This window comes from Emys orbicularis, chromosome 11, assembly GCF_028017835.1.
Source record: "Emys orbicularis isolate rEmyOrb1 chromosome 11, rEmyOrb1.hap1, whole genome shotgun sequence".
NCBI lineage: Eukaryota > Metazoa > Chordata > Testudines > Emydidae > Emys > Emys orbicularis.
In genome coordinates, this window is record NC_088693.1 from 65,500,752 (window position 1) to 65,527,634 (window position 26,883).

At 42.9% G+C, this 26,883-nt stretch overlaps 1 protein-coding gene across 1 annotated transcript in view; it reads right to left on the minus strand.

Annotated features, from left to right (window-relative positions):
• The window catches only part of ERBB4 (erb-b2 receptor tyrosine kinase 4), a 585,583-nt gene that overhangs the window by 152,820 nt on the left and 405,880 nt on the right, over positions 1-26,883 (minus strand). Inside the window, exons 20-22 of the mRNA XM_065413000.1 lie at positions 16,529-16,661; positions 12,247-12,369; positions 8,670-8,768 (exon numbers count right to left, since the gene is read on the minus strand). Of these exons, the coding sequence (XP_065269072.1) occupies positions 8,670-8,768; positions 12,247-12,369; positions 16,529-16,661 (355 nt within the window). The remainder of the gene's footprint in view (positions 1-8,669; positions 8,769-12,246; positions 12,370-16,528; positions 16,662-26,883) is intronic.

The window sequence follows — 26,883 nt, forward strand, 5'->3', positions numbered from 1 at the left end:
CTTGCAATTTCTATAAATAACATAGTGTGGCTCTCATATTCATACTTCTTACACACTTTGATTTTTTTTCACCACAACAAAAACCTCTTTGTCCTTCCTTAATCTAATGTTGACCACCTTTTAAATGTGGGGCACTTTTACAATACCACACCAAGAATGACAAATGTAGCAGTGGTCCTTCAGCACCCTTTGTCCTCGAGTATTTTCTTCATTGTTGCTGATTTGTGAGTCACTGAGTTGGGGAATATTCTAGTGCTAGTATTCAGCCATATCAATCTGTTATCATGAAAAACTGTAATGTAATAACTCAGCACCAAAGGGGCAGTTCAGTCACACAGAATCACGCTTCAAAAATTGCTTAGCTGGCACATACATACGTTTTCACAGCCTGCTTGGTTGGCTTAAATATCAAGACCTTTCTTCTTCAAGCTTACATCAAATCCTGATTGGCTGACGGTTAACCTTGAACCAACAGTGGCTTGTTTGGAAGTTATTATGTTTAAGTTGATGAAAATAATACCTTGTATTATTAACAGAGAGCCCATAAAACCTTCACTTACTGTCAATGCAGCAGCAATCTGGCATATACATTACCCTTTAGAAATTGAAACATCACTGTGTCTACTTTGTATTGCTAATGTGAGCAGGAGGCATGCAGAGAAAATTCCTAAATAATAGGAAGTTCTGAAATATAGGCTTTCAGTTTCTTATTGTGATGTGTTGGCACTAATTGCCCCGTTCTTGGTGCCAAAGTCGACTTTAAAGTTGGATGTTCTTTGTGCATTTCTGCTCACAGTGAATGTGTGAAACACTGTTCGGTAATTACATCTCCTGTTTTACTATTTTTTGGCATTATTCACTTCTGTAATTTTAGTTGCATTTTACGATGTCAGGAACAATATACACAAAATCCCAATACTCCCTATCATGCGTTACTTGCTGGACTAAAGGCCACGTAAAGGTATGACTGCCTTCTTGTGCATTTGTGGACATACCAACCTATCAGTTGCCACTTGGTTGATCTAGCAGTAAGACCGTCCCAGCATGCACCCTTCCTCCTTCCTTCACAGGAAGGTGTAGTAGAAGCTGATGAGGTCATCCCCCTCAAAATTCAGATCCAGATGGAAGACACTGAAATCCTGGGAAAATTGGTCTGGATCCAGACAGTTCTGATCCAGATTCAATCTCTAATATATAGCAAAATGCTGAGAACTAGAAGGGTCAAGGTTCTTTTGTACAGCGCCTAGCACAATGGGTCCTGATCCATGACTAGGGCTCCTAGGTGTATGTTAATATAAATAATTAATACAATAAAAATAAGATAATAATACTAATAAATAAAAATAATAATGAAAAATGTTCAGCACCAGCAGGGGAGCACAACTAGGAAAATAAAAGTCAGTTAATGTCTCCCGAATTTGAGTGGGATGTGTCTGCTCACACAATGTTACCTTTACTTTTCTTTTCCACCCTACCTTCCTTGGTCTCTTTGGGGCAGAGACTGTCTCTTACGGTGTGTTTAGACAGCAGCTAGCACAGTGGGGCCTTGATCCTGGTCAGGGCCTCTGGGTACTACTGTAACACAAATAAATAAAGAATGCAGACTGCCTTTACAATCATCCAGGAGAGCAGGAAAGGAACATTAGACTGAATACCTAAAACACAACCACGTGTGCGCCTCTCCCTTAAAAACCAATGGCAGCCTTCTGGGGTGAAATCCTGGTCCCACTGAAGTCAATAGCAAAACTCCCACTGATTTCATGGGGCCAGGACTTCCCCTCTGGTATTTTTCTAACTTTCATCATCTGTAGGAAGCAAACTCTCTCTTGCTGTGTTTTTCCATTAGAACATTATGCCAAAGGATTGTATCCAACCAGCCTCGCCTGCTCTGTCTGTGCTTATACGTTGTCCTCTGTCTGTAAATAGGCATGCTATTTCCTCAAGAACCTTACAAAAATAATACTATGGAAGAAAAGATTACTGGGGTAAGTAAATATTTAAAGAGGAAATTACCAGTGAAGGCAGAAATAAAAGGGAACATGGCCTTGAAACAGTTCCCGTTAAATGTCTAAAAGCAGTTAACCTTCAGCAGGGATCAGACTTCCAGCTTTCGCGGTGGCTGCCACTCTAGGGGGCTTGTGCACGGCGTGTGTATAGCTCTCAAGGACAGCTTGATTTCTGGCACCTCTGGATAAGTTGGAAATTGTAATTGCAGTCACAGTGAGTTTCTGTGCCTGGAAGTGACAGGCAAACAGGTTCCTCTTCAAAGGGGTTACACTTACCGTATGTGTAAAGTGGGAGGGCAAGGGGGACTGCACAAAAGGGGATCTGCAATCAAGGGCTTGGGTTTTTTCTTCCTTCTAATAACTTAGCATCACGGGGTGAACACAACACTGTTTGGAGGCTATCGGAAGCCTAGTCGTGCTGGGCAGACTGCTGTGGTGTTGCTTCTCATTAGTAGGCACTCTTTTGGGGACCACTAAAACCAGGTTAAAATAAAGATGTGTGTATAGAAAGTGGAAGAGAAAGACAAAGGAAAATGGCAAACTGTTATGGAAACTCCTGATCTATTCATTAAGCTGCCCTTTAAAACAGGGCTCAGTATTCAATGCTGCTGCATTTCGTGTGCCGCAAAAGCATTAGCTGTATGTGAGGCAGGCAGCAAATTGCACTACAAAGTGGGACACCCAATTACAGTAATGTCGCAATGCTTTTCCAGATGGGCAGGGACTGGCAGAGTGGCTGAGGTGATGCTTTCAACATTTAATGGGAAGACGAGCTAGTTTCCTGAGGCGAATCTAGAAATGTGCTGCGATCTTTGCCAAGGAACCAGGGATGGTGTTGGGAACAAATCATGATTCAGAAGGATGCAACAGAGATACTATTTCTTTCCACTGCCAGCTATGTAGTAATATAGGCTATGATCCTTCAAGGATCTTGATATGAGAGGACCCCTGGGCCTCGTCAGTGAGGTTCCCTGTGAGCACATGGGGCTGCCCATATGGAGCTCCTTAAAGGATTAGGACCATAGAATGGTTGGCAAGGGACAGTGCTGAGAGTCCAAACTCTTCAACCTGCTTCCCAACCCAGCGCAAACACTGGAAAACACAGAAAGTTGGGAACAGTGATGAGAAGATAGAGCCTAGCTGCATCTCCAAAGTGCTTCTCACACAGTTATCTAGCCGCACAGAAAATGGTGTGATTTGTCCAGAAAGGCCACGCAATCCTCTTGCGTGAAATAATAGTTGAAGTCTGAGAGCTTCTCTCACTGTAGGCTTTTGAATGCCACTTTATTTCACCTTCTCTATTTCGGCTGGTGACGATTCACTTCAAACTTGTGAAGCGAATACCGGTTCAGCCATGAACAGTGCACATTCACAGCATGTGCCTTACAAAACAGAACAGTTTGCCTTTGCTATAAAAGGTGTCTACGTTTTCAGAGAAACCTCTTCTCTTCCATTTTGCAGTTCAAGCAGCAGATTGGCGGCCTTATTAATTTAGTTCTTTAGGCTGGACAAACCTTCATCTTTTCTCTCTCATTATAATCAACACCACCCCTCAATGCAGCTTTAATGTATTTACCACGTGCTTGGAGACGTGGCACTTGCTAAATCACTGGACAATTTTATTTACTATCTTTACATATCGCTTAACAAACACTCTCCTGGTCACTGCTGGCTGTCTATTCCTAGGGATTGCAGGGAACAACAATAAGTCTGGCTGAAGTCAAGAAGCTCCCTAGATCTTAATTATAAAGTCATAAAACAGACTGACTCCCTTTGCAGTTCTCTTACCATGAAACAAATGAGAATGGAAAATTTATTTCTAATCATAAATCCCAAACCCTTCAGTTTAATTTTTCCCAAGTTAACTTTCTCACGTAGCTAAGCAGCATTTGCCTTCTATTATTAGATTCTGGCCCAATATCGGCTGACCAGCATCAGTCAAACTGTCTTCATCTCAATGAGCTTGGGGACTCCCAAGGATCTCTGTGTATGCAGACTTCAGCTTGCAGCTTCTAATTATTTTTTAACAGATAATGGAACGCTTAAGTTCAGAGAGGTTAGATTAAACTTGTAAATGGATCAACCCGCTGGATAAAATCATAGCTCGCGAGATCACCTCCTGGATACACGGAGCTTATTGTTGATGAGATCAAGGGCCCACTTGATTGCCTGTTTCACTGTGACAAACTAGTATATTTTTAGCATCACAGAAGATTCATTATGCTTTCTAATTGCAACATAACTTGGAAACCCATAATAACCCTAGTTTTACTTATCTCTTTGCCTTGATGTAAAGCCACCTGATTGGGCCAATAGCTACATGGCTTGTTAGGAATTCATGATGGCATCAAATAATTTGAGGTGGGGAAGGGAGTTTGCGCCGCATGGAAATTATAGACTGCTGCTTAAACGTTATTGACCCAGCCAGCTGTGGGCCTCCTCTGCCTCCCCTCGATAACAGTCCTCTCCTCCTACATATCAATACCCAGGACCTTCATGTTTTCTTACTGCTGTCAGCTTTTGGCAAATGGGGGGAGTTCGGTTCCCTCCTGTTGCCTCCTGGGCCTTCAGGATACATCAGCTACTTTGCCCCAACATCTGCTTTCAGAGAGACCAGCTGCAAGAGACATTGCTCCATCAATTCCATTGGTGATGTGGTGCAGATGAAATGTGGTCTTCCAATCAGAGAGCAGAAGCAATGCCATGTGACTCAGGCAAGTAATCATAGGCTGTGAATAGCTGAAATGAACCACACACTTCACAACTAAGTGCAGAACTCCTGAACCTGGTCTTCCCACAACAGCAGCAACTACCTCCACTAAGGAGAGGAAGTTGGAAGTTCACACACAGATTTAATTCCCACCGCCTCCTGGAGAGGAGGGAGAAGTATGGGCCACTTAATGGAATTTTCCTTTGCTTTATTCAGCACTGGAAGACACTTGTGACTATGGTGATAGGTGGAAGAAACAGACAGAAAGAACTGTACCAGGAATGTGTAAAGAAAACAAGGAAAATACTATCTGCTATGCTTCTTTGAAGAAATATCTGAAGTTAGGGATGTATTTTGGTAAGACACTCAGTATTGCCTGACAGGAGGAGGAGGTTGTCTATGCCAAGTGCTAACATGTTGCATTATACCATTATAGGCATTATGGATCCATTAGCAGGTGTTCAAGGCTGCTGAAATGACAGCCCAGTTGCCAAATTGCCATGCCTTATTCTCTTTTAGTGCAACATTTAGCAGAATCTCAACTGCTCATAAAGCACTCTCTGAACTTGCTTTCTGTCGACATTGAAAGTTTTAACAAGAACCAATGGGCCCTACTGCTAATCTCTCGGTCTTGTACAGAAATATCCAGTATCCCGTACATCGTTCATGTCACTCAAATGACCTAAGACACACCATTGTGTACATGAATCAAAATGAAGTTTATGATGGATTCTACTTGTTACGTACACTCTCAGACAGCAATGCTAAACTTAACAGTTTTAAATGCAAGGTACAAGCATACATATCACAATGTTAATAATTCCTGACAAGAGGCACAGTTATACTGTATACTTGCAGAACATTGTTGGCTAAGTGCTTTTAACTAACCAAGCCATTGGGAATGTCTGTAAAAATGCTTTTCCAGGACAACATAATTGCTTTGACTTAAAGTTTTGTAGGCATAATAATGTTATTGGGGTGTGATAGTTTGCCGACATTGTTATGCCAAGAAAAATCTCAGTGTAGATGGAGTTATACTTTTAGCTTTATATCATTATAGCTTTATATCATTATAGCTTATCTTGCTCCACCAAACCGGAATAAGATCAACTGACATAAGCACTTTTATATCGGCACAACTGAATTGACACTAAAAATAATAATAATACCTAGCTCTTATAATCAGTTTTTATCGGTATATCTCAAAGCACTAGGCTGGCATGATGAAAGTGGCAAAACTTTTAAGACCTAACTCTCTTACATAAATACATTTTTTTTAAAAGCTACAAGTGAGAGCAGGACTGGGTTCCTGTTTATTCCAAAACACAAAAGATGTAGGGGAAAAAAATCTCTGCCAACAGATCACAACTGTCAGGGTGGTTAAACACTGGAATAAATTGCCTAGGGAGGTTGTGGAATCTCCATCTCTGGAGAAATTTAAGAGTAGGTTAGATAAATGTCTATCAGGGATGGTCTAGACAGTATTTGGTCCTGTCATGCGGGCAGGGGACTGGACTCGATGACCTCTCGAGGTCCCTTCCAGTCCTAGAATCTATGAATCTATGAATAAAATGGGCATTGGTGGTTACTTCTAAAGAATGAGATTGATTCTGCTGCCACAAATAATTACCCTTAGTTATAGAAAGTCCTCAGGGATACAGGTGGTCGCTGCGACCCCTGTGTTATAGCAGCATCTATTGAAGGATGTCATGTTAAGCTAATGCGCTCTCCGTCTTGCTGTCCCTTGTCACTCTACGGACTCCAACAGAGCTACAGCTGGCAATCTGGGCCAGAGTTTTTAGATGTTAGAACTAAGAAGACTCATCTTTAAATTTTCTCCACTTTGTGACCACTGGAGGACAGGGGGAGAAACAGGCTCCTAAGGGACCATAATTTAAAGTGGGACTGAGCCTAACATGACTGCTTTTGATACATGCTACTGTTATAACTTTCTAGAAGGATGAGGAGACATCCCTTATTCCTGAGCAATGTATCAAATGTTATGACATATGCACTGGAGGCAGTGGTCCAGTGAATAAAGCATTGCTCTGGGAATCAGGGTCTTATGCCTGGCTCTGATACTGACCTCAGACAAGTCACTTCCCCTCTCGGTGCCCAGTACCCCCATCTTTACGTGCCCTCCTTTCTGAGCTGCTTTGAGATCAAGGGATGACAAGCATTATGTATGCACAATTAGATAGGATTGTATTCTTATTTTATACTTTATAAACAGACAGGGTCAGATACTCAGCTGACGTGAACTACGTAGCTCCACTGATGTGAATGAAGCTGTGCCAGATTGACACTGGCTGAGATTTTGGCCCATAGAGTTGAATTCTGCCATTAAGTAGAGAGGCTCAGTTCCCACTGAATGGCCCTTCGTTCTTTGCACATTTATTTCACAGGAAGGCTTGACTATGGTGCATCAGGGCCCTAATGTTTCAGATATCTATAGTTATTACTACTCACTTAGAAGCCTGACAGTTATTTTGCCCATTAAGTAAACATTCGATCCTCCTTAGCCCTCCTCCACTGGGTGTTTCTATCAGAGCAGAAGTCAATATGGCCTACTTTTGCTTACTTCTTTGTTTGTGAACAATGATTATTGATGTCATCAGCATGAACTGTGCAATGCTCTGAAAAGCATTGAAAATACCTTGATCTCAGTGTTAGCCTGACTGCCTGAGAGTTCACAGATGGTAATTTGTCTGAAATAGCTGAAGCTGTAATTGTACGTTTCTGCTGGTTTCTCAATGACAGAGTAGACCACATGATGGGAGCACAGTCTCCATTTGGTTTCTGCTATCATTAATGCTAATCAAGTTACACACACACACACAGCCTTAGAAATGCAAATGTCTTCAGTGATTTCCCAGTTCAGCAGAGGAATTTTATAATTTAGGGCTTGCCAAAAACAAGTAGAAAACTCATATGGACTGTCAAAATATTGTCACTGCAGGAGATACACATGTTCCTAATGTCAGTGACCTTTTGTCTTAGCACTGAGCTGAAAATTGCACTTACGGACACCATGAATATAAAACTTATTTATAAAAATATGATCCCAACCTCTCACTAACAACACTCTAGATCAGGGGTTCTCAAACTTCATTGCACCCGCGACCCTCTTCTGACAACAAAAATTACTACACGACCCCAGGAGGGGGCACCAAAATCTGAGCCCACCCAAGCCCTACCACCCCGGGCGGGGGTGTTTGTGTCAAAGCCCAAGCCCCACCGCCCCGTGGGGGGAGGTGGGGAGGGGTGGGGGCAAAGCCAAATCCAAAAGGCTTCAGCCGCAGGCAGAAGGCCTGTAACCTGAGCCCCACCACCCAGGCTTCGGCTTTAACCCTGGGCCCCAGCAAGTCTAAGCCAGCCCTGGCGACCCCATTAAAACGGGATCGCGACCTACTTTGGGGTCCCATCCCACAGTTTGAGAACCCTTGCTCTAGATTATTAAAACTGATGAGCTAATAAAAAATCCAATATACTCAGTTACTTTCCCCTGTTTAAACGTGGTTGCTTATTGCAGCTCCCGGACCCTCATTGCCTGGTGCTGGAGGAAGTTAGAGCAGTCAGGGGCCTACACTGACTTTTGCCACTGAGGACCTCATGCCAGCTGTTCCACCATGCCCCCTTTACACACATGTCCTACCCCCTTTCCTCTAAGACAGCGCTCCAGTGGAGACTACCTCTGCATAAAGGGAGTTGTCCACCGGCTACCTCCAGTCATTGTAAGGCCAGACTGGAGAATAGATACAGACTTAATTAAGTTTCAGGGCACCTAGTGCCCTTATACAGGCATCCGTTTAACACTGAAATATAAAGAAAAAAAATTAGGTAGAACATTACCTTTACAATTTGTGAAGATTACAGACTGATTTTTTTCCCACTGTCAGCACTAGCATGTTATATATAGGCACAGTCAGAGAGGCTGTACACCTCTTACTTACATCCATGAACTCCACATTTGCCTTGGGACCAGTCGTCTCATTAAGGATTTTAATAGCCACAGGAATCTTTACTGTTTCTCCTTCGGGAACCCAAATACCCTAGGGAAAAAAGATACAAAAATTAACTCCACACCAATTGTTAAATCTTTCTCCATGGCTAGGTTTCTTTTCATTATACAATATCCAATTTAGCAAGGAACATTAAAACTCAAAACACACACAGTAAGTGCATTGAATCATAGCAATGTAGGGCTGGAAGGGACCTCAAGAGGTCATCTAGTTCAGCCCCTGCACCGAGGTAGGACTCAGTAAACCTAGACCGTCCCTGACAGGTGTTTGTCCAACCTGTTCTTAAAAACCTCCAGTGATCCCACTCCCTTCGAAGCTTATTCCAGAGCTTAGCGACCCTTAGAGTTACAAAGGTTTCTCCTAATATCTAACCTAAATCTCCCTTGCTGCAGATTTAGCTGATTATTTCTTGTCCTACCTTCACTGGCCATGGACAACAAATTGTCCTCTTTATAACAGCCCTTAACATATTTGAAGCCTCTTCTCAGTTCCCCCCTCAGTCTTTTTTTCTCAGGACTAAACAGGTCCAGGTTTTTTTAACCTTTCATCATAGGTCAGGTTTTCTAAACTTTATCATTTTTGTTGCTCTCCTCTGGACTCTCTCCAATTTGTCCACATTTTTCTTAAAATGTGGTGCCCAGAACTGGACACAGTACTCCAGCTGAGGCCTCACCAGGGCCAAGTAGAGCAGGACAATTACCTCCCATGTCTTACATAAGACAGACCTATTAATACACCCCAGAATGATATTAGCCTTTTTTTCATCTGCATATGTTGGCTCATAGCCAATTTGTGGTCCACTCTAACTCCCAGATCCTCTTCAGCAATTTTACCGCCTAGCCCGTTATTTCCCATTTTATAGTAGTGCATTTGATTTTTCCTTCCTAAATGCAGTACTTTGCACTTGTCTTTATTGAATTGCGTCTTGTTGATTTCAGATCAGTTCTCTAATTTGTCAGGGCAGTTTTTAAATCTCTGTCCTCCAAAGTGCTTGCAACCCTTCCCAGCTTGGTGTCATCCGCAAATTTTATAAAACACATTCTCCACGCCATTCTCCAAGCCATTAATGGACAGATCCCTGCAGGGCCCCGCTGGATACATCCTCCCTACTGGAAATTCAAAGACAAAACTGTAGTGTAAATGAACCTTCTTGACATGAAAACTCTTTGTTCAACCATTTCTGCTCAGTAATGTCAGCATGTCCATGACACACAGAACTGTACATGTTCCTTTGCTCGGCATTGCTTCCAACCAGTGGCGTAATTTGGAACGTCACTTTGGGTAGGCCTCAACTTACAGTGAATGGGTACCAGCAGCAGAGAGCTTGGCTGGGTTCCTTTTTGGCTGTAGCACCCTGGGCCCCATTTCCTATCGCAGCTACCTAGTGTAAGGCGTTGTTTGGCACATTGCAGAAGTACAGCCCTTGTTCCTTTCTGTCCCATAGCTGCAGCCACCTGGCTCTGACCTCTGTTGCTCCTGCCTGCATGTCTCTGCCCCACTTCCACAAGGAGCCTGTACTGGGCTCTGTTCCTCTAGCAATGTGCTCCCTCTGTCCCTGTTGGGTGGGTGAGGGGACAGTTATTGACTGATCTGGAACAGCTGGGCAGAGGAGGGTAGACACTCCCAGGAGCAATTTCTGTCTTCTTGCTAGGCCTCTGGAGCAAACTGCCACTGATGGTGGTGTTACAGGTGGGGAGGGGAGGGTCACACACGCTCTGGATCATACACATCATGCATGGACTAGACCATGATATGCTAAGATCAATACCCCCTTCTGCAAAATGTATTTTCTCCAGTGAAAAGTACACTTAAGCTTTAAACTGAGCTTGAGAGCAGCTGATCCTTACTTTTAAACATCCCATGTTGTCTGTGCTTTGTTCTGCAATTATAAGAAACATTTCCCCCCTTCCCAGCTTTCTCGGTGATTGTGATGTTGGAGCATAGCTAAACCGGCATTGATCACAGCTCAAGCGTGCCTAGGAGTGCGTACATTCTACGTGCATGTACGTTGGAAAAGGAACAAGTGAGACACTCAGCGAGAATAGTACTTAGCACTAGAGTCAACAACATTTTGGGAATTTAGAAGTGTGGATGAAATTTCAAAATTGGAAAGAAAGGAAAAAACAAGATTTTTTTCCCTAACCAGTTCTCACACTCCCCTCCATCTTTTCAGACAATTATAGGTAAGGCTATGATTTGGTCATGGAGGTCACAGGAGTCACCGTTCCGTGACTTTACAGGACCTCCATGACTTCTAGGGCTTCAGGAGGAGGAGGCGGGACTGTGCACCCCTGCCCTGCAACTGGGGCTGGATGGTACCAGGACTCTGCAGCCCCAGCCCTGCTGCTTCCCAGGCTTGGCGGGGGCTTCAGCCGGGGCCGCGCACCTCAGCCCTGTGGCTTCTGCTGCGGGATCTTGCGCCCCTGCCCGGCAGCTGCCTGGGAGGCCATGGGCCTCCCGTGCGGCTTCCCAGGGCTGTGTGCTCCTCCCCCACCCCGCCTGCTGCAGCTGGGGCTTGGCAGGGGCTGCAGTCGGGGCCATGCACCCCTGTCCCGCAGCTGTTGCCAGCTCTGGAGTGGGGGCCATGTGCCCCCCGTGGCTGCGCCCGCCACTGCAGCAGCTGGAGCCGGGGTGGTGCTCCCCGCCATGGCAGGGGGTTCAGCCTGCCAGTTCCCCCGCACATGGGACTCCATTTCTTCCCCCTACCTAGCCCTGCCCCCCGGTTATTTTTAGTAAAGTAACGGACAGGTCACGGGCTCCGTGAATTTTTGTTTATTGCCCGTGACTTTTACTAAAAATAACCGTGATAAAATCTTAGCCTTAATTATAGGTGCTGGTCAGTTTTCTTGGAATTTTGAAATTTCATCACAAGTTTAATTACAAAATGTTGAAAATGTGATTTTCCCCACTTCTTTTTCAACCAACTCTACTTAGTGCTTCTAAGTACTTTAACTATGACCTTTAAACTGTGGAATCTGAAGTGCTTAATAAACCTTAAGGGAGTTTTGCCATTGTTTTTAATGGGGAAAGGATCAAAGCTTAGCTAATTATGCTTCTATTATTATATAAGGAAGATAATTATTATTATACCCACATTACAACTTGGTCAAATGAGGTATAGAAATTAACTGGCTTGCACAATGTGCACACTATATCAGTTATTGAGCTACAAATAGAACCACAAAATCCCATTCCTGTTCTTTAACGTCAAGACTATCTATCCTGTATATTCGCCATGTTTGTGTGTGACATTATTTTTCTCTACATGGAATAACCCTTGTGTCTATACCAAGTGAAGCTGAAATCAGCAGATGAAACTAGAGGTGTACTCAAGATGCATCATCATACCCAGAGATGAACTCCCCTGACAGGCTGTGGGATGTGGACCTCAGGTTATGATTCAAGCCATCAAGAGCTGGGTCCCACACTGTGATGTAACACTTTCAGTGATCCGTAGGGTTCAAAACAGAAAGAAGGCCACTCGATGAGGTTTAGTGAAGATACTTGCCTTATACACGGTTCCAAAGGCCCCAGAGCCAAGGACCTTGACTCGCTTTAGCTCAGTTTCCTTCAGGATACGAAGCTGTGCTTGGTTGGGTGCTGTGCCACTTGGGGTCAAGGGCTCCACCAGCTGCAAATCAAAATCCACCAGGATTAGACACTGGACACAGGAAGAGCTCGTGAGAATTCCTGTTGAAAATTTTCATCTGGTTCCTACTCATTCCAATTGGCTAACTAGTTATTAGAATAAAGCAATGGATCTAGTGGTGCCAGGGCTATCGATTCTTCGAGTGAACCCCGTCCAGGCCAGTAAAAAACCAACAGAAACCAGCTGAAGGATTCTAGTGGAGTACATAATTTCCACTAGGGGCTGCACGATGGCATTATGAACTGGAAACTGAATCAGTGTCACAATATGTCCCCAATGACTTTTGCTACTTGCAGCAATATAAATGTTTTCTATATGATGGAAACACAGCATTTATTATCAGTGCACTGTATTCTATTTTTGGCAATTTTAGTGCCCTTTTAAAGTGGCTGTTTTTCTTTTGAATAATTGTGACTTATTGGTTCATCAAATTCTTATCCTCTTTTTCGGGGTAAGGCTCATTGCTCTAAGCCAGTGGTTCCCAAACTGGGATTCATGAACCTCTGGGGGTTCACGAAATGTTACAGGGGGTTCTCGGAAAAAAATTCCCTAATGGTAGACAGAGCTGTCCATAGGGACCCCGGGCAGCATGAGGCCAACAGCCCAGAGCCTTAGGGACTTCCAAGAGCTAACCAGATCAAAGCAAGCACATCTATCACACTGAGGTGATTTAAACTTCAAGGCTCCTTATAAGAAATGGAAAGGGAGGTGGATATTTTTTGCTGTTTTAAAAATTAAATAGGCTGCTAGTGTTGTTTTTAAATTATTATGAAGAACAAGTTTAAGCTTTGTTGTAATGTGCGTTGTTTGCCTGGACTGCTCAAGACCTGAATGCTTGTGTAGGAGGAACTCTTTGAGTTGGTGTCTTAAATACCTTCATGCTGTTTCACATCTGATACTCCTTGATGAATCATAGGAGCCAGAGGCGCCAGTATGGGGGGGTCCCCCCACTTTTCCAGTAGTGCCCCTCCTGGTCCTGGGGTGCACGGGGGCTTTGCCCCCAGACCCCTTTTTTCTACTGGTGCCTCTGATAGGAGCCTTGTCTTATAACAGGCTTAATCAAAAGCGACACAAGCTACAAAAGTGAGATCTTGGAAGAGTGTTGCCATTTTCATAATGTAATAAAAATACTGTAATGATAAATAATTAATAAACAGTGTGTAATAAGCATGTCATACATACAAATTTTATATTTCCAAGATCACTGCTTTTATAATTTATGCTGAGGTAAGGGAGAAAATTCCTGGAAATATTCAGTTTTAGGAGGGGGGGTTCACAAGACTTGACATTTTAGTGAAAGGGGTTCGCAGGTTGTTAAAGTTTGGGAAAGACTGTTCTAAGCTTTAGTTGTGCCTTAAAGGAGGGCAGCTTTTCAGAAGCAGAAAACATCTGCAGTAGAACAAGAATTTACAGCCCCAACTAATTTATTGGAAACACTGGTACGTTGTGAATTACGATCCAACAAAGTTTGTGAATGAAGTACAACAGTATGTATGTTCAGTCAAAAAGCCATCCGATCTCAGCAACATACAGCCTTTGACTAAAAAACAATGTTTCTTTAAAAAGAAATGAAAAATAAATGAAAAGGACAATACTCTAAACACTGACAAATAGCCTGTCCTCTCTCAGGATACGGAAAATAATTAAGGGCTACTCCTACTCAAATTGGTTTGAAACCACTGCAGTATTTCAAAGTGTCTGTTTACAAGGCTAAGTGCATTGTGCTCTTCAGTTTGAACACTATTATCATGCTTCTATGAGCATCATGGACTACTTCGTTAGCTGAACAAACTGCTTTGGTGCAAGAAGAAATACCAGTAGCTGGAAATTACTTTTAAAAAGTACTTTCAGAAAATACATAACAAAAACAAACAGCAACAAGCCAAGTGAATGCGGAGAGTTTGACAGCGATATTTTCATAGTTTGCTTCCCTCTTCCCCCCAATATAGTTTACTTTTCAGTACTCATTATGATGGAAGATGTAGGTCAAATGTAAAAAAAAATAAAAATAGAGATATGGGAGAAGGTGAACACACACAGGGCCACAATCTCTGGTTCACTTCTTAGATTCCCACAGAACTTTCCCCCAGATAATTCCTATTCCCATTTCTGCTGCCCTGGCAGTGCAAAGGAGATGGAATCTGGGGTTTCACCCATGCCAGGGATTCTCTCAGTCTAAGGCCAACCCTAGAAGATGAAGAGTTGGTGTACCTTGCTCCTCCCACTCTCCCCAACAGCTGACCAGCACAGGGGCACGCTGGGGTGTAGAGCAGCAAGAAGGAGATATAACAAGTGTGGAGGTGTAACCCATTGATCAGTGTGTGTTGATCTGCAGAGGTTATGGATCTGCTACAGACCTCAGCTAAAAAGCCTGGCTCTTTAGCTCAAGCTATAGAAACTCCTACTTTTAGCTGTGGATGTCCCTGGTTCACTCCATGGTGTCTCAGCCAAGATAGCAACTGTCACAAGTGCTCAGCCACTGGGCAGTTCCTTGGGGATGGTTGCCAACTGGCACAGGTTAGAGTTGCAGCCATTCAGGAAGAAGCTTAATGAAAACACAATGTTGCTGTGGAAGTCATTTGGGATCAATCTCACGCCACTGAATTCAATGGGAGCAGGAGCAAGACCTTAATGACACCAATCATAACACAATGGAATCAGACGACCAATGATTGCTGGTTTTCCTAGACTTTTTTTTTCCTTTAGAGGGATCTGTCTATACTCTGCATCTCTTAAAGTGTGTCAGACACATAGGGTTTAGGTGATCCTGTGTCGACCTTCATTTGTCACTGAAAATTTAAGATTAAACTTTAATGATGATCAAATATGCATTTCTAACCAAAAATAAAGCTTTTGAAGAGCATTGGGACTTGTTTTCCCCCCATCATAGAATATCAGGGACAGAAGGGCATCTAGTCCAACCCCCTGCTCAAAGCAGAACCAATCCCCAGACAGATTTTTTGCCCCAGATCCCTAAATGGCCCCCTCAAGGACTGAACTCACAATCCTGGGTTTAGGAAGCCAATGCTCAAACCACTGAGCTATCCCTCCTCCCCAATTGTGAAGCCAAGATGGTAGGCAGGCTGCATTGAGCCCAAATAGTTTGTTCTATGGCTCCATCTCACTTTTTTGCCAATGGGACTATGGGCCTACTCCAGTTCCCTTCTGATTCAATGGAAGTTTTAGGAGTAAGTTCCCGAGTCAGCAAAGCAATTGTGTGATTATTTATATTGGGGTCGTGCTTACAGGCCTCAAACAGGTTGAGGCCACATTGTCTTACCCATTGTACAAGCATGTAATAAATGAGCGTTCCGGTACGTAAGCATGTGCTTAACACCATTTGCTTTCAGCAAGGGCCTGATCCAAAGTCCACTGAAGAAAACTGGAGTCTTCAATGGGCTTTGAATATATGATTAAGTGATTAGATGAATTAGGGCCTACTTTCTCTTGGGAATAGGACTGGGACATGTATGTCAGACAAGATGATCAAAATGCTCCCTTATCATTAAAATATATGATTTGATATATTCATAGGTGCTGAGTCCGTGGGTGCTCCAGCCCCAGAGCACCCACGGAACAAAATAGTGGGTGCTCAGCACCCACCGATGGGCCCTGCCAATCAGCTCCTTCCCCTTCCCCCAGCGCCTTCTGCCCGCCAAAGGGCCTTGCTGATCAGCTCCTCCCCCTCCCACACACAGAGTATCAGCTGTTCAGTGGAGGGCAGGAGGCGCTGTGGGGAGGGGAGGGAGCGAGGTCAGGAAGCGGAAGTGTGAGGGCGGGGCATGCTTGGAGGAGGGGGTGGAATGGGGTGGGAAGAGGCAGGGCGGGGGCAGAGCGGGAAGAGGCAGGACCTTGGGGGAAGGGGTGGAGTGGGGGCGGGGCCTGAGGTGGAGTGGGGGGGGGGGTCGAGCACGCCTGGGAAATCAGAAAGTCAGCACCTCTGGATGCATCAATAGAAAACTAATATCCTAGAACAGCTTCATTCACACTATCCAATAAATCCAGTCTATGGCAGTATTTCCAGGGACTCAGTGGGGGTTGGATTAGAACCCTAATATATTCTGTGTAAAAAGTAGAGTAATACTCTGCCTCTTTTCAAATATTCAGCTTTTCTGAGAGGCACAACAGAAAATATCCTCACCTCCGTCTCCAGGAACCTCCGCAAGGCCCTCTTCTTTTTGATGCTTTTCCGCCGAACATAAACGGCAAACGTCAGGCCCACAATGATGATGATAAAGAGTCCACCAATCACGCCTGCAGCAATCAGGGGGGTTCTACCAATCAGAATCAAAGACTTTAATGCAAGGCAGGGAAACAGAGCAAAGAACAGCTGCATGCATGAAATGAACCACCTGGAAAACTTACGAAGCGTATAGCTCTCAAAATGCAGTCATGTAAGATGATAAATCAAGGAAAGCTCATTAAGTGTGGCATTGCTTTCCATGATCACATCTAGGATATTATTTTTTAATGCAGACTTGTGAAGTCGTGGACAAGGAAACACAACATGCACTCTGATGGCAAATGCAAGGCTGCAATGGCAAAATGAGGATCCATGTACCAGAAGCTTGTTCTGCAAGGAAGTTAACTAATCTGAGGTCTTCCTTTATAAATCCAACTGGATTAACTCTTCTTTTTTGCAGATTTAAATTTAAAAAAATAACACTGAAATTATAAAAGACTAACTGATACCACTTTGGGCTGTGATCGTAAGTTAATCAAGGCTGGTTCTGAAAGAGGCACATCATTCCAGAGACATTGCGACATGGGGCGCTTCAGAGAGCGTGCTTAAGATACTGTACTGTTGGAGGTGTCATGTTTCAATGGAGATATAAACCGAAGCCCTGATGTTTTTGCAAGAGTTAGGATGTTAGCTCCCAGTGTCGGTATAAATGTCACCTTAGGTAAATATCAGAGCTGTGCACAATTCAGCAGTTTTAGTTGATAAGTGTTCAGTGGATTGTACCCCCTAAGTTTTGCTGTGATATTTGGGTTCAAACAAATGCCAAAACTCAAATGATAGACAAAGACTGCTGAGTTAGGTCTTGTTTAAGGTTGAAACCATAATTTGACGCTGCCAAATTATGCATGGCTTGCACACACAACCACAAATCCGTCCCTGGCCCCCACAACTCAGCACCAGCTGCAGAAAAGGTTTGTGAAATTCTGAGGGGGAGTTCAGCCTCTTTCATCTGGTCATGGATTCCTTGGGAGTACACCAGACCTTTACGACCCTATTCCCCTAGCCTCTTAGTTCAACTCCAGCTAATCTCAAATCCCTATGTCGTATTCCTCCTGGATCTGGCAGCAAGGAGTACAGTTCTCCTTCAGCTCAAGGAGCATAGGGGAAGGAGTAACCCCTTACGGCTTCTACTCCCTACACCTCAGCAGTCTCACTCCAGTCCAACCAGGGCTTCTGATCCTACATCTTGGGCAGCTTTCTGTAAGTATGCCGCTGATGCAGGGTAGTTTTCAGCTTCTCCAGCCACCCCTATCTCTCTCACCCCAACTCTTGCTGGTCAACCAAATAGCCACAGCTACTCTGTGCTGGAACCCCTTTGTGGCTGTAGTAGAGTAAGTTTTACACACCTCGTCACACATAGTATTACCCTAGCCACTTTGAGCCCTTGTCATAGACCAGGGCCCCCACTGTGCTAGGCACTGTACAAAACACAGAACAAAAGATTGGACCTGCCCCAAATCGCTGCAAGTGTAAAACAAAAGACAACAGATAGACAAATGGTGAGTACAAAGAAACAATGAGCCAATATTGGTCAACATGGCAGGCTGTGGCCTCAGCACACCAGAAGCCTAACTGTTGTCAGCTTTCTGTAGGCACCATGGTAAAAGGAACATTTGGAGGAGGGATTTGAAGGAGGTTTACGAGATAGCTTTCCGGATGTTTATGAGGAGCTTCTCCAAAGCATAAGGGGCAGAATGAGAGAGAGCACAAAGATTCCTGTTTGAAAACAAGTGGGCAATTGGAGGTGGGAGTGGAAATCTCCATAGTGAATGAGAGAAGATAGGTAGGGTAGGGATAGTCTGGAAAGACCTTTTAAAGTAAGACAAGTAGTGCATGTTTGATGCGATAAAGAAGGGAGAGTCAGTGGAGGGATGCAAAGAGAGGGGTGACATGGTCAAAGTGATGGGCTAGCAAAATGATCTTTGCAGGGGTATTCTGAATGCATACGAGCAGGATAAGATTGCATTTGTCAAGGCCAGAGAAAAGGGTGTTGCAGTAGTCAAGATGTGAGATGCATTCCTGGCTGAGAGTTTTAGCTGAGTAGATGGATATGAAAGGCCGTATCTTAGAGATGTTACGTAGAAAGAATCTGAAAGACTAAGATATTGCCTGAATGTGAGGACCTTGACAGAGATCTGAAACTAAAGATGACACCCAGAATATGGGCCCGAGTGACAGGAAGGATGGTGGTGCTGTCCACGTGATATAGAAAGGAGGTTGCGGGGAGGACTTGAAGGGACAAGTAAGCTCTGTTTTAGGCATTTTAAATTTGAGCTGATGGTTAGACATCCATGAGGAAATGTCAGAGACAGACCAATACTTGAATTTGGACAGACGGAGACATCTGGAGTAGAGAGGTAGAGCTCAGTTCTCAGCATAGAGATGGTAGTTTAATTTGTGTTTGTGGATGATCTTACCCAGATATAAGGTGTAGAGAGGGAGAAGAGAAGGGACCAAAGATGGAGCCATGTGGAATTCCCTCAGAATGCTGGAGGGGAGATTATGGGGGTTCTCCAAAGGACACGCTGAAGGAGCTATTAGAGAGGTGAAAAGACAGAGTCATGGAAGCCAAGCAAGAACAAGATTTCACGAAGACCATGGTCAGCTGTGCCAAAGGTGCTAAAGGTGGCTGATAGGTCAAGGAGGATGAGGATAAGTTCTGAGGTTCCGCTAGAAAGAGGCAACTGTAAATTTTGGCGAGAGCGGTTTCTGTGGAGCCCAAGGGGCAGAAGCTGGATTGGAGAGGGTCTAGGATGGAATTTGAGGAGAGGAACTCCAGACAGTAACAATAAACAGTGCATTCAATGAGCTTAGAAATGAAAGGGCAAAGGGGCAATATTTGGAAAGGCAAGTGGGGTCAAGGATGGGTTATTTTAAAATGGGAGAGACTAAAGCATGCCCATATTTTGAGAGGAAAGAGCCAGGGGACAGCAAAGGGTTAAGGAGATGGGTAAGGGAGGGGATGAGGGTGGGCACAAGGAAGATCAGGAGTTGGGATGGAGGTCATTGGCTCATATAGAGTGATTAGAGTAGGAGAGCAGACAAGAAACTTCTGAATCTGTGGCAGAAGAGAAGGAGGGAAGAGTTGTAGGAGGGGAGAGGGAAGGTTGTATCATTCTTTGTCAATTATCTCTTTGAAGAAATTGGTGAGATCCTGTGTGGAGAGAGAAGTGGAGGCAGAAGAGTTTGAGGAGTGAGCCAAAGATGGCAAAACATGACTGGGATTGAGGACATGGTATTCAATGCAGTTGGAGAAGTAGAGTTGTTTAGCTAGGAAGACAGGAGATCTAAAGGAAGAGAGAATGAATTTGTAGTGGAGGAAGTCAGCCTGGGTCATATGATTTCCACCACAGAGAGTCTGCATTGGGAGAGCGGGAATGGAAGCAGATGTTGGGGAATGAGGCAGGGTTGGGGGTTGGCATGGCAGACTTTCCGAATGGAGAGGAGACAAAAGAGAAATGGGTGAAGGAGAGCGAGGGATGAAGAGAATCAATGGAAGAAAAGAAAGAGGAGGAGAGAACTGAAAGCAGACAAGGAGTCATCAATGCAATAGACAGGACGTCACAGAAAGGCTAAGTGACAAGGCGAGAGAGAAAGAGTTGATGGACAATGCTGAAAGAGACCAGGTGATGGTCAACAAGGGGAAATTTAGACACCAAGAGATTAGAGAGAGCAGTGTTGTGACCTGGTGAAAGTTCCAGGTGTTTAAGAAAACATGAAATCATTTTGTTGCGTTTTAGGTGTCGTTATGAAAGGTTCACACAGCTTGATATTACATTCTGCCTGCCTAAATGTCTCCTTTCTTTTCAAATGGATACAAATCAGCTGTAGAACATTGCTAATGTTGTTATGCAATGACAGCCCAGTTCCCCCACAGACATGGCCACTTTTCAGTCCTGTGTGAAGTGGTCCACACATACACACACACACCCCTTTCCCAGACCTCAAGAGCAGCTCTGTGTGTTGAAAGCTTGTCCTCTCACCAACAGAAGTTGGTCCAATAACAGATATTACCTCGCTCATCTTGTGTCTCTAGTTCTATAAATACATGTTTTCACAAAAGTCTAATTTAATAGCTAGAAATCAAGCTGTGAGGTGTTGCAGCTCCTCATCCATTACCTCTGCTCTTACTATAGCATTTTATTATTTCCGTAGGTAGACACTCTCATTAAAAAGACATTTAGATCTTAATATTTTTCATACAAATAACAAAACAAAAGCTCTCCCAAAGGGGGTTCTGAAAAAGTGACACTAGGTGAAGCTGTCAATTGGACAATGATCAAAGATTTTTTTGTGAAGACCTTTCTCTACAAGAGCACTCCTGCACTATACACAGGTGACACTGAAAGAATGCTTATGGCCTATTAATATCATGCTGTACTGCTGTTGAAAATTGACAGGAGTTTTAAACTGAGTATCCTGCTGAAAATCCCAATGGACTCCTCCAATGGCTTCCTACCACAAATCTGACCAGTCAGAAGTACTGTATCAAATTCAGATAGCAGAAATTTAAATCTGCCAAATTTAAATTGCGAGATTTGGGTAATAAAGCTCCATGTTCAAATGTTCACTATCATGCTCACCCATAGGAAAGTGACTAATCCTTAGGTGCTTAACGCATCACTTAGGTATTCAAATATTTGAAGGCAATCCAAATCAAGTCTCAAGACCTCAGACATTTGCATGTGTTATTCAAAACTTCTGAGTATAAACACCCAACTCATTATTATGCCCCCAAAAGTGGCATAGTAGAGATCATGTGGGACTTGAAACAAGCATTGCTAAGTGTTACCCAATAAGACTTAAGTAATAAAACTGGGGTAGGTTTTGCTTTGGAACGGAATAGTAAACATTTCCTTCACTGTAATAGTACTTCATTTACAGCGCCACCATCATGACTTAAAAGTCATATAATCTCGCAAACATTACAGAGGGAAAGAGATATTGGGATCATCCTGTTCATCTTCCTGCCCATGCTGAGTTCCTCCCCAGAGTCAAATGTCAAGTGCTTTCTCCTGTTTTAAATGACAAGTCTTTTGACTCCATCACTTTTTTGACACCATAACTGCACTGAAACCGCACATTTCACTGCTGTTCACTATCATCCCTTGATCACTTTTAGTCACTAATTTTTTGCAAGTATCACTCATTTCTCTCTCTCTCTCTCTCTCTCTCTCTCTCTCTTTTTTTACGCTTCGGTTTCTTAACTTGCTCTTTTGGTTGTCGTTAAGACTCGTTTCATTTCCTGTCTATATTTCTAACCTCACTGAGCCCCATTTGTGTTATTTCTCTACTGTCTCTGGTGTTTGCAACACCTCACATTTAACACCTGCAAATGTCATTAATATGCTGTTTACCCTTTCCTTCCCTGTCATTAATAAGGCTCCTTAATGAAAGTGGGCTTAACACTGATCCATGCAAGGTGGTGTTGATCAGAGTGTAATCGCAGGCATGAAACCTTTTCCCATTATATTTTTTTAATCTGGATCTTTTTGCATGTGCCACAGCCACCTACCCATGGCCTCAGCTTGATGTGTGACTGGACACATAACCCCTTATCTCTGGTGGCATGAAGAGCTTAATCCACTTACATTATTGTTACAAAACAATCCGTTTGTGAATGCAATCACCAGTAGTTGCCTCCTCCCGCCACTTTTACTGCAGGCTTAAAATGAGTTCCATGAAAATTAAGAGTAAGAATGTCAACCGTGAGACATCAAAGCAAGTTTCCTCACCAAAATGGAGATTTTCATAAATCATTTTCAAAATCACTGAGGTCCCAATTCTCTATGTCCCAGCTATGCTAAGACATAGTAGAGAGTGACAGCTGGTTGCTGGCTCTCTGATCCTGTCTGGCTCTGGTGGAAATTAGAACAGCTGGGAGCTACTCGAACTTCTGTCACTAGGGTAAGCTCTGTACTGAACCTGGCCACAGAAAATCCTTCGGTTACATTGGGGTGGAGAGTTCCACCGTGCAAAGGGAATTCTCCACTGGCTATCTCTAGCCATTCTAAGGCATATGTAGTGCCTTGACCATTCAGTCCCTGCTCTACTCCTCAGGCAGCACAACTATGCACTACACCCTTACTTGGGGGCAGATTGCAAGGTGCCAGCTTTTAATTATTAGAAAAATACTCTACAAGAAATATTCTGTCTTCTAACCTGGAAACTGTGGACATGTGGCTGAATACTGAAAGCAGGATCCTAGTATCCCCTGTGGAGAAATATCTATTTTCTTTTAAATGCGTACAGTGTTTTTATATTTAGAAGCACACCAAAATTGAGATGAAAGTTCATAGTTAGTATTCCAAGATGTATAAGGGCGCTCAATAGGGGGGCACGTAACGTCATTCCAACAGCTCCAAAATATCTACAACACTGCAAAAAACAGATAACATAGCCTAATTAATTACATATAGTAGTAAGTGATTTCATACTCTCGATTGGCAAACAGGATAAAAAGACAAAATTTTAGTCCACGGAGAAAGAAGAACAGGTCTTCTCTCCCCAGCCCACCTTCAATATTAAACCACATACTATAAAATGTAAATACATTGAGCTTTGAAGTCTGGTTTTTAGAGTGCTATAGGGTTTTTTAAAAATATATTTTAATATATCCATATAGGATTCATTATCACCTTGAATGCTTGTGAGCAGCAGCTTTTTGCTGTTTTTTTCTGGTAAGGAGTTCTTTAACTAGAGGCTATCATTTTCTGACAGACAATTCACAAATTTTGCATATGGCATATTCCCCCCACTTCCCCATAGGGAATTCACACAACCATAATGTTTTACTATGAGAGATTGCCTCTCCTGGAACGTACACTTAGGTACTCTGTAACCAAAATATGAAATTCCCTATTAAGTCAGAATGGCGCGTAAACTGTTTTCAAATGTGTTTTAATAGCATTTCTCTTCTCTTCACCCATCCTCAATAAGTTCTACAAGTGGGATTTCCAAAAGCATTTGGTGTTAGCATAACTTTGCTCTTCTGAAGTCCGTTGACGTGGGAGAAGAAATAGGCTAACAGTGCTTGCATATATAAGATGGGCCTTGCTTTGTGCTTATTCAGGGAACATTACACATCTTTTTAGTTCAGAGAATAGTGATTTCTTCTCCACCACTTCTTGGCTTTTTTTGGCTCGTAAGTAAAGAGTGACTGAACACTGTGGGGAAACTTGTCTGTATTAAAAATTTTTATCATGTTTAAACACTTTTTTTTTTTAAACAATCAAGTTAGCTGACATAATGCTGGCCACAATTCTATATTCAGTGTAGACAAGGGCCAACTGTGTTCAACATTATGTCAGCTAGTCATGCTTAAATCTGGGTTCCAGCAGGTTTTAAACCAAAACTTATCCTTGTCTACACTGACCACAAAGTCATGGTCAGCATTGGATTAACTAACTCAGCAGTTAAAACTTGTGTTTAAACACGATAACGTTTCCCAGTGTAGACACATCCAGTATTGACAAAAATGTATTTGTATCCAAAATGGCAATTCTCTTTGACCACATTCATGCACATTTTAGGCACTGATTCAGAAAGGTACTTAAGTATGTGCATAACTTTAAGTACACGAGCAACAATAATACTCAACTCTTTTATATAGCACTTTTTATCAGTAGATCTCAAATACTTTACAAAGGCGGACAGTATCACTACCCCCATTTTATAGAGGGGGAAACTGACTTCAGTTAAAGTACTCACATGCTGAGAATTACAGATATGCTTAAGAGCTTTACTGGATCGGGGCCAGAGTTCTCACCGTCTTACAAAATTGATCCCTAGCATCATTCTGGAAATAAATTCTTCCCATTATTAAAATAAACTATTAATCAAGACATGCCTCTTGCTATCCTCAAAACAAATACAAATCATTTAACACATGGTGCCAATGTTTAGAGAGGGTTATACTTGTTTTGATTATGAGAAAAGTTTTTACTGAAATGGAAGCCAAATGCCAATGTGATGAACAAACACTGTGGGAATGTCAATTAATTGGTAAAAATATGTCCTAACTGTCTCTTAATGTGATAATTTTACATTTCACTTAATAGTATGATGGGTAATTTCATTTTGTAAAATATAGAATCATAGAATCATAGAATATCAGGATTGGAAGGGACCTCAGGAGGGTCATCTAGTCCAACCCCCTGCTCAAAGCAGGACCAATTCCCAACTAAATCATCCCAGCCAGGGCTTTGTCAAGCCTGACCTTAAAAACCTCTAAGGAAGGTTCCACCACCTCCCTAGGTAACCCATTCCAGTGCTTCACCACCCTCCTAGTGAAAAAGTTTTTCCTAATATCCAACCTAAACCTCCCCTACTGCAACTTGAGACCATTACTCCTTGTTCTGTCATCAGGTACCACTGAGAACAGTCTAGATCCATCCTCTTTGGAACCCCCTTTCAGGTAGTTGAAAGCAGCTCTCAAATCCCCCCTCATTCTTCTCTTCTGCAGACTAAACAATCCCAGTTCCCTCAGCCTCTCCTCATAAGTCATGTGCTCCAGCCCCCTCATCATTTTTGTTGCCCTCCGCTGGACTCTTTCCAATTTTTCCACATCCTTCTTGTAGTGTGGGGCCCAAAACTGGACACAGTACTCCAGATGAGGCCTCACCAATGTCGAATAGAGGGGAACGATCATGTCCCTCGATCTGCTGGCAATGCCCCTACTTATACAGCCCAAAATGCCGTTAGTCTTCTTGGCAACAAGGGCACACTGTTGACTCATATCCAGCTTCTCGTCCACTGTAACCCCTAGGTCCTTTTCTGCAGAACTGCTGCCTAGCCATTCGGTCCCTAGTCCGTAGCAGTGCATGGGATTCTTCCATCCTAAGTGCAGGGAGGGGCAGGAAGAATAATATGTCTTTAAAAATCAGTCTAATTTGGGACCACAGACACTAATAGATATTAATTATAATTGTACGATTTTTGCACGGTGTCACCAAATGACAGGTTTAAGATTGTCTGGGTGGTGTAACTATTCATTTCTATACTAGATTTCCTTAAGGTTAATTTGAGCCCTGAATTTTGAATGCTTGATTTGTGAAAATTAAAACATCCCTGTCTTGTTTTCACCAGAAATGACTGAGATGTACTCACAATTTTAACTCCATATCAATATAGTTTTTGCCTGGGAATAAAAATAAGTAATGATAAGGTACCAATTATCATGGTAGTAAAATATAGGTGTTTTTATCTACATACAGTAGAGATGACCATTTGACACTACAGCATACCTGATATTTTTACGCTGAGATTTTTCTTTTCCACCACAAAAGGAAGAAAGGGAAATTACTGGTAAGAACTTGCATGGTGACTTTGTTGCCAGGCTTGTCATTTAAATGGATTAATGCGTCTTATAAAATATGCCGAGTTAGCTCCTGGATAAGGTGGATTGATTTATCAGTGATGGAAAGGCAGCTAAATCCACTAGATTTGACTCACAGGTGAAGCAGGTTCATCAAGTCAAAGAACAATCCATTTATATTCTTGTCATATTTTCCATTTTCTTTGGAAAGAGTAATTTTTGCTTCACCGAAAGAAAACTAGAGTCGTATCGATAGCGTGCACTGATGGGCTGTTTTGTGACTAAGACCATTGGCTTCCACTTAAGCAGCTCTCCTCTGCATACATACAGAGTACATGTTGGGTCCAATAAACTGAGATACAGTACATGGGCTTCGCCAAACCAAGTTGCATGCAGTTGACTCCCTGTTTCATTTTGTACAATTGACATTATTAAACTGAAAATGTGCTTTCTTCAAATGTAAGCATGTAGCACACTCTGTTGTAGGATATCATACACCAGCAGGTCAGTCTATCGTGCAAACACCTACTTCACGAGAACCACAGTCGTTAAAATTTGGTCAGACTGTGGTTTTCAGAGTGCATAATTAGGCCAATCCTTTTTTCCACCCAATATTTTACTGGCATATTAAGTCAATTAAGACAGTATTAAGCAACACTTTATATGGCAGAAAGTGTCATACAACTTGAAGACCTGGATGAGTAAAATGTGGTGGTATGACCCCATTCAATCAATGGCCAACCACAATTTTAATAGGGAGGTGTGTATAATGGAGAACATAGGTCCCAGGAGGCAACACTCCATCTTGACTTGAATGGAAACATCACATAACACTGCAACAAGAATTGTTGGACAGGATTTTTTTTCTTCATTGCTTAATCTCTGTGTCCAAAACATGCAATTCGCTCCTAGCAAAAGTGGACAGGTAAACTAAATT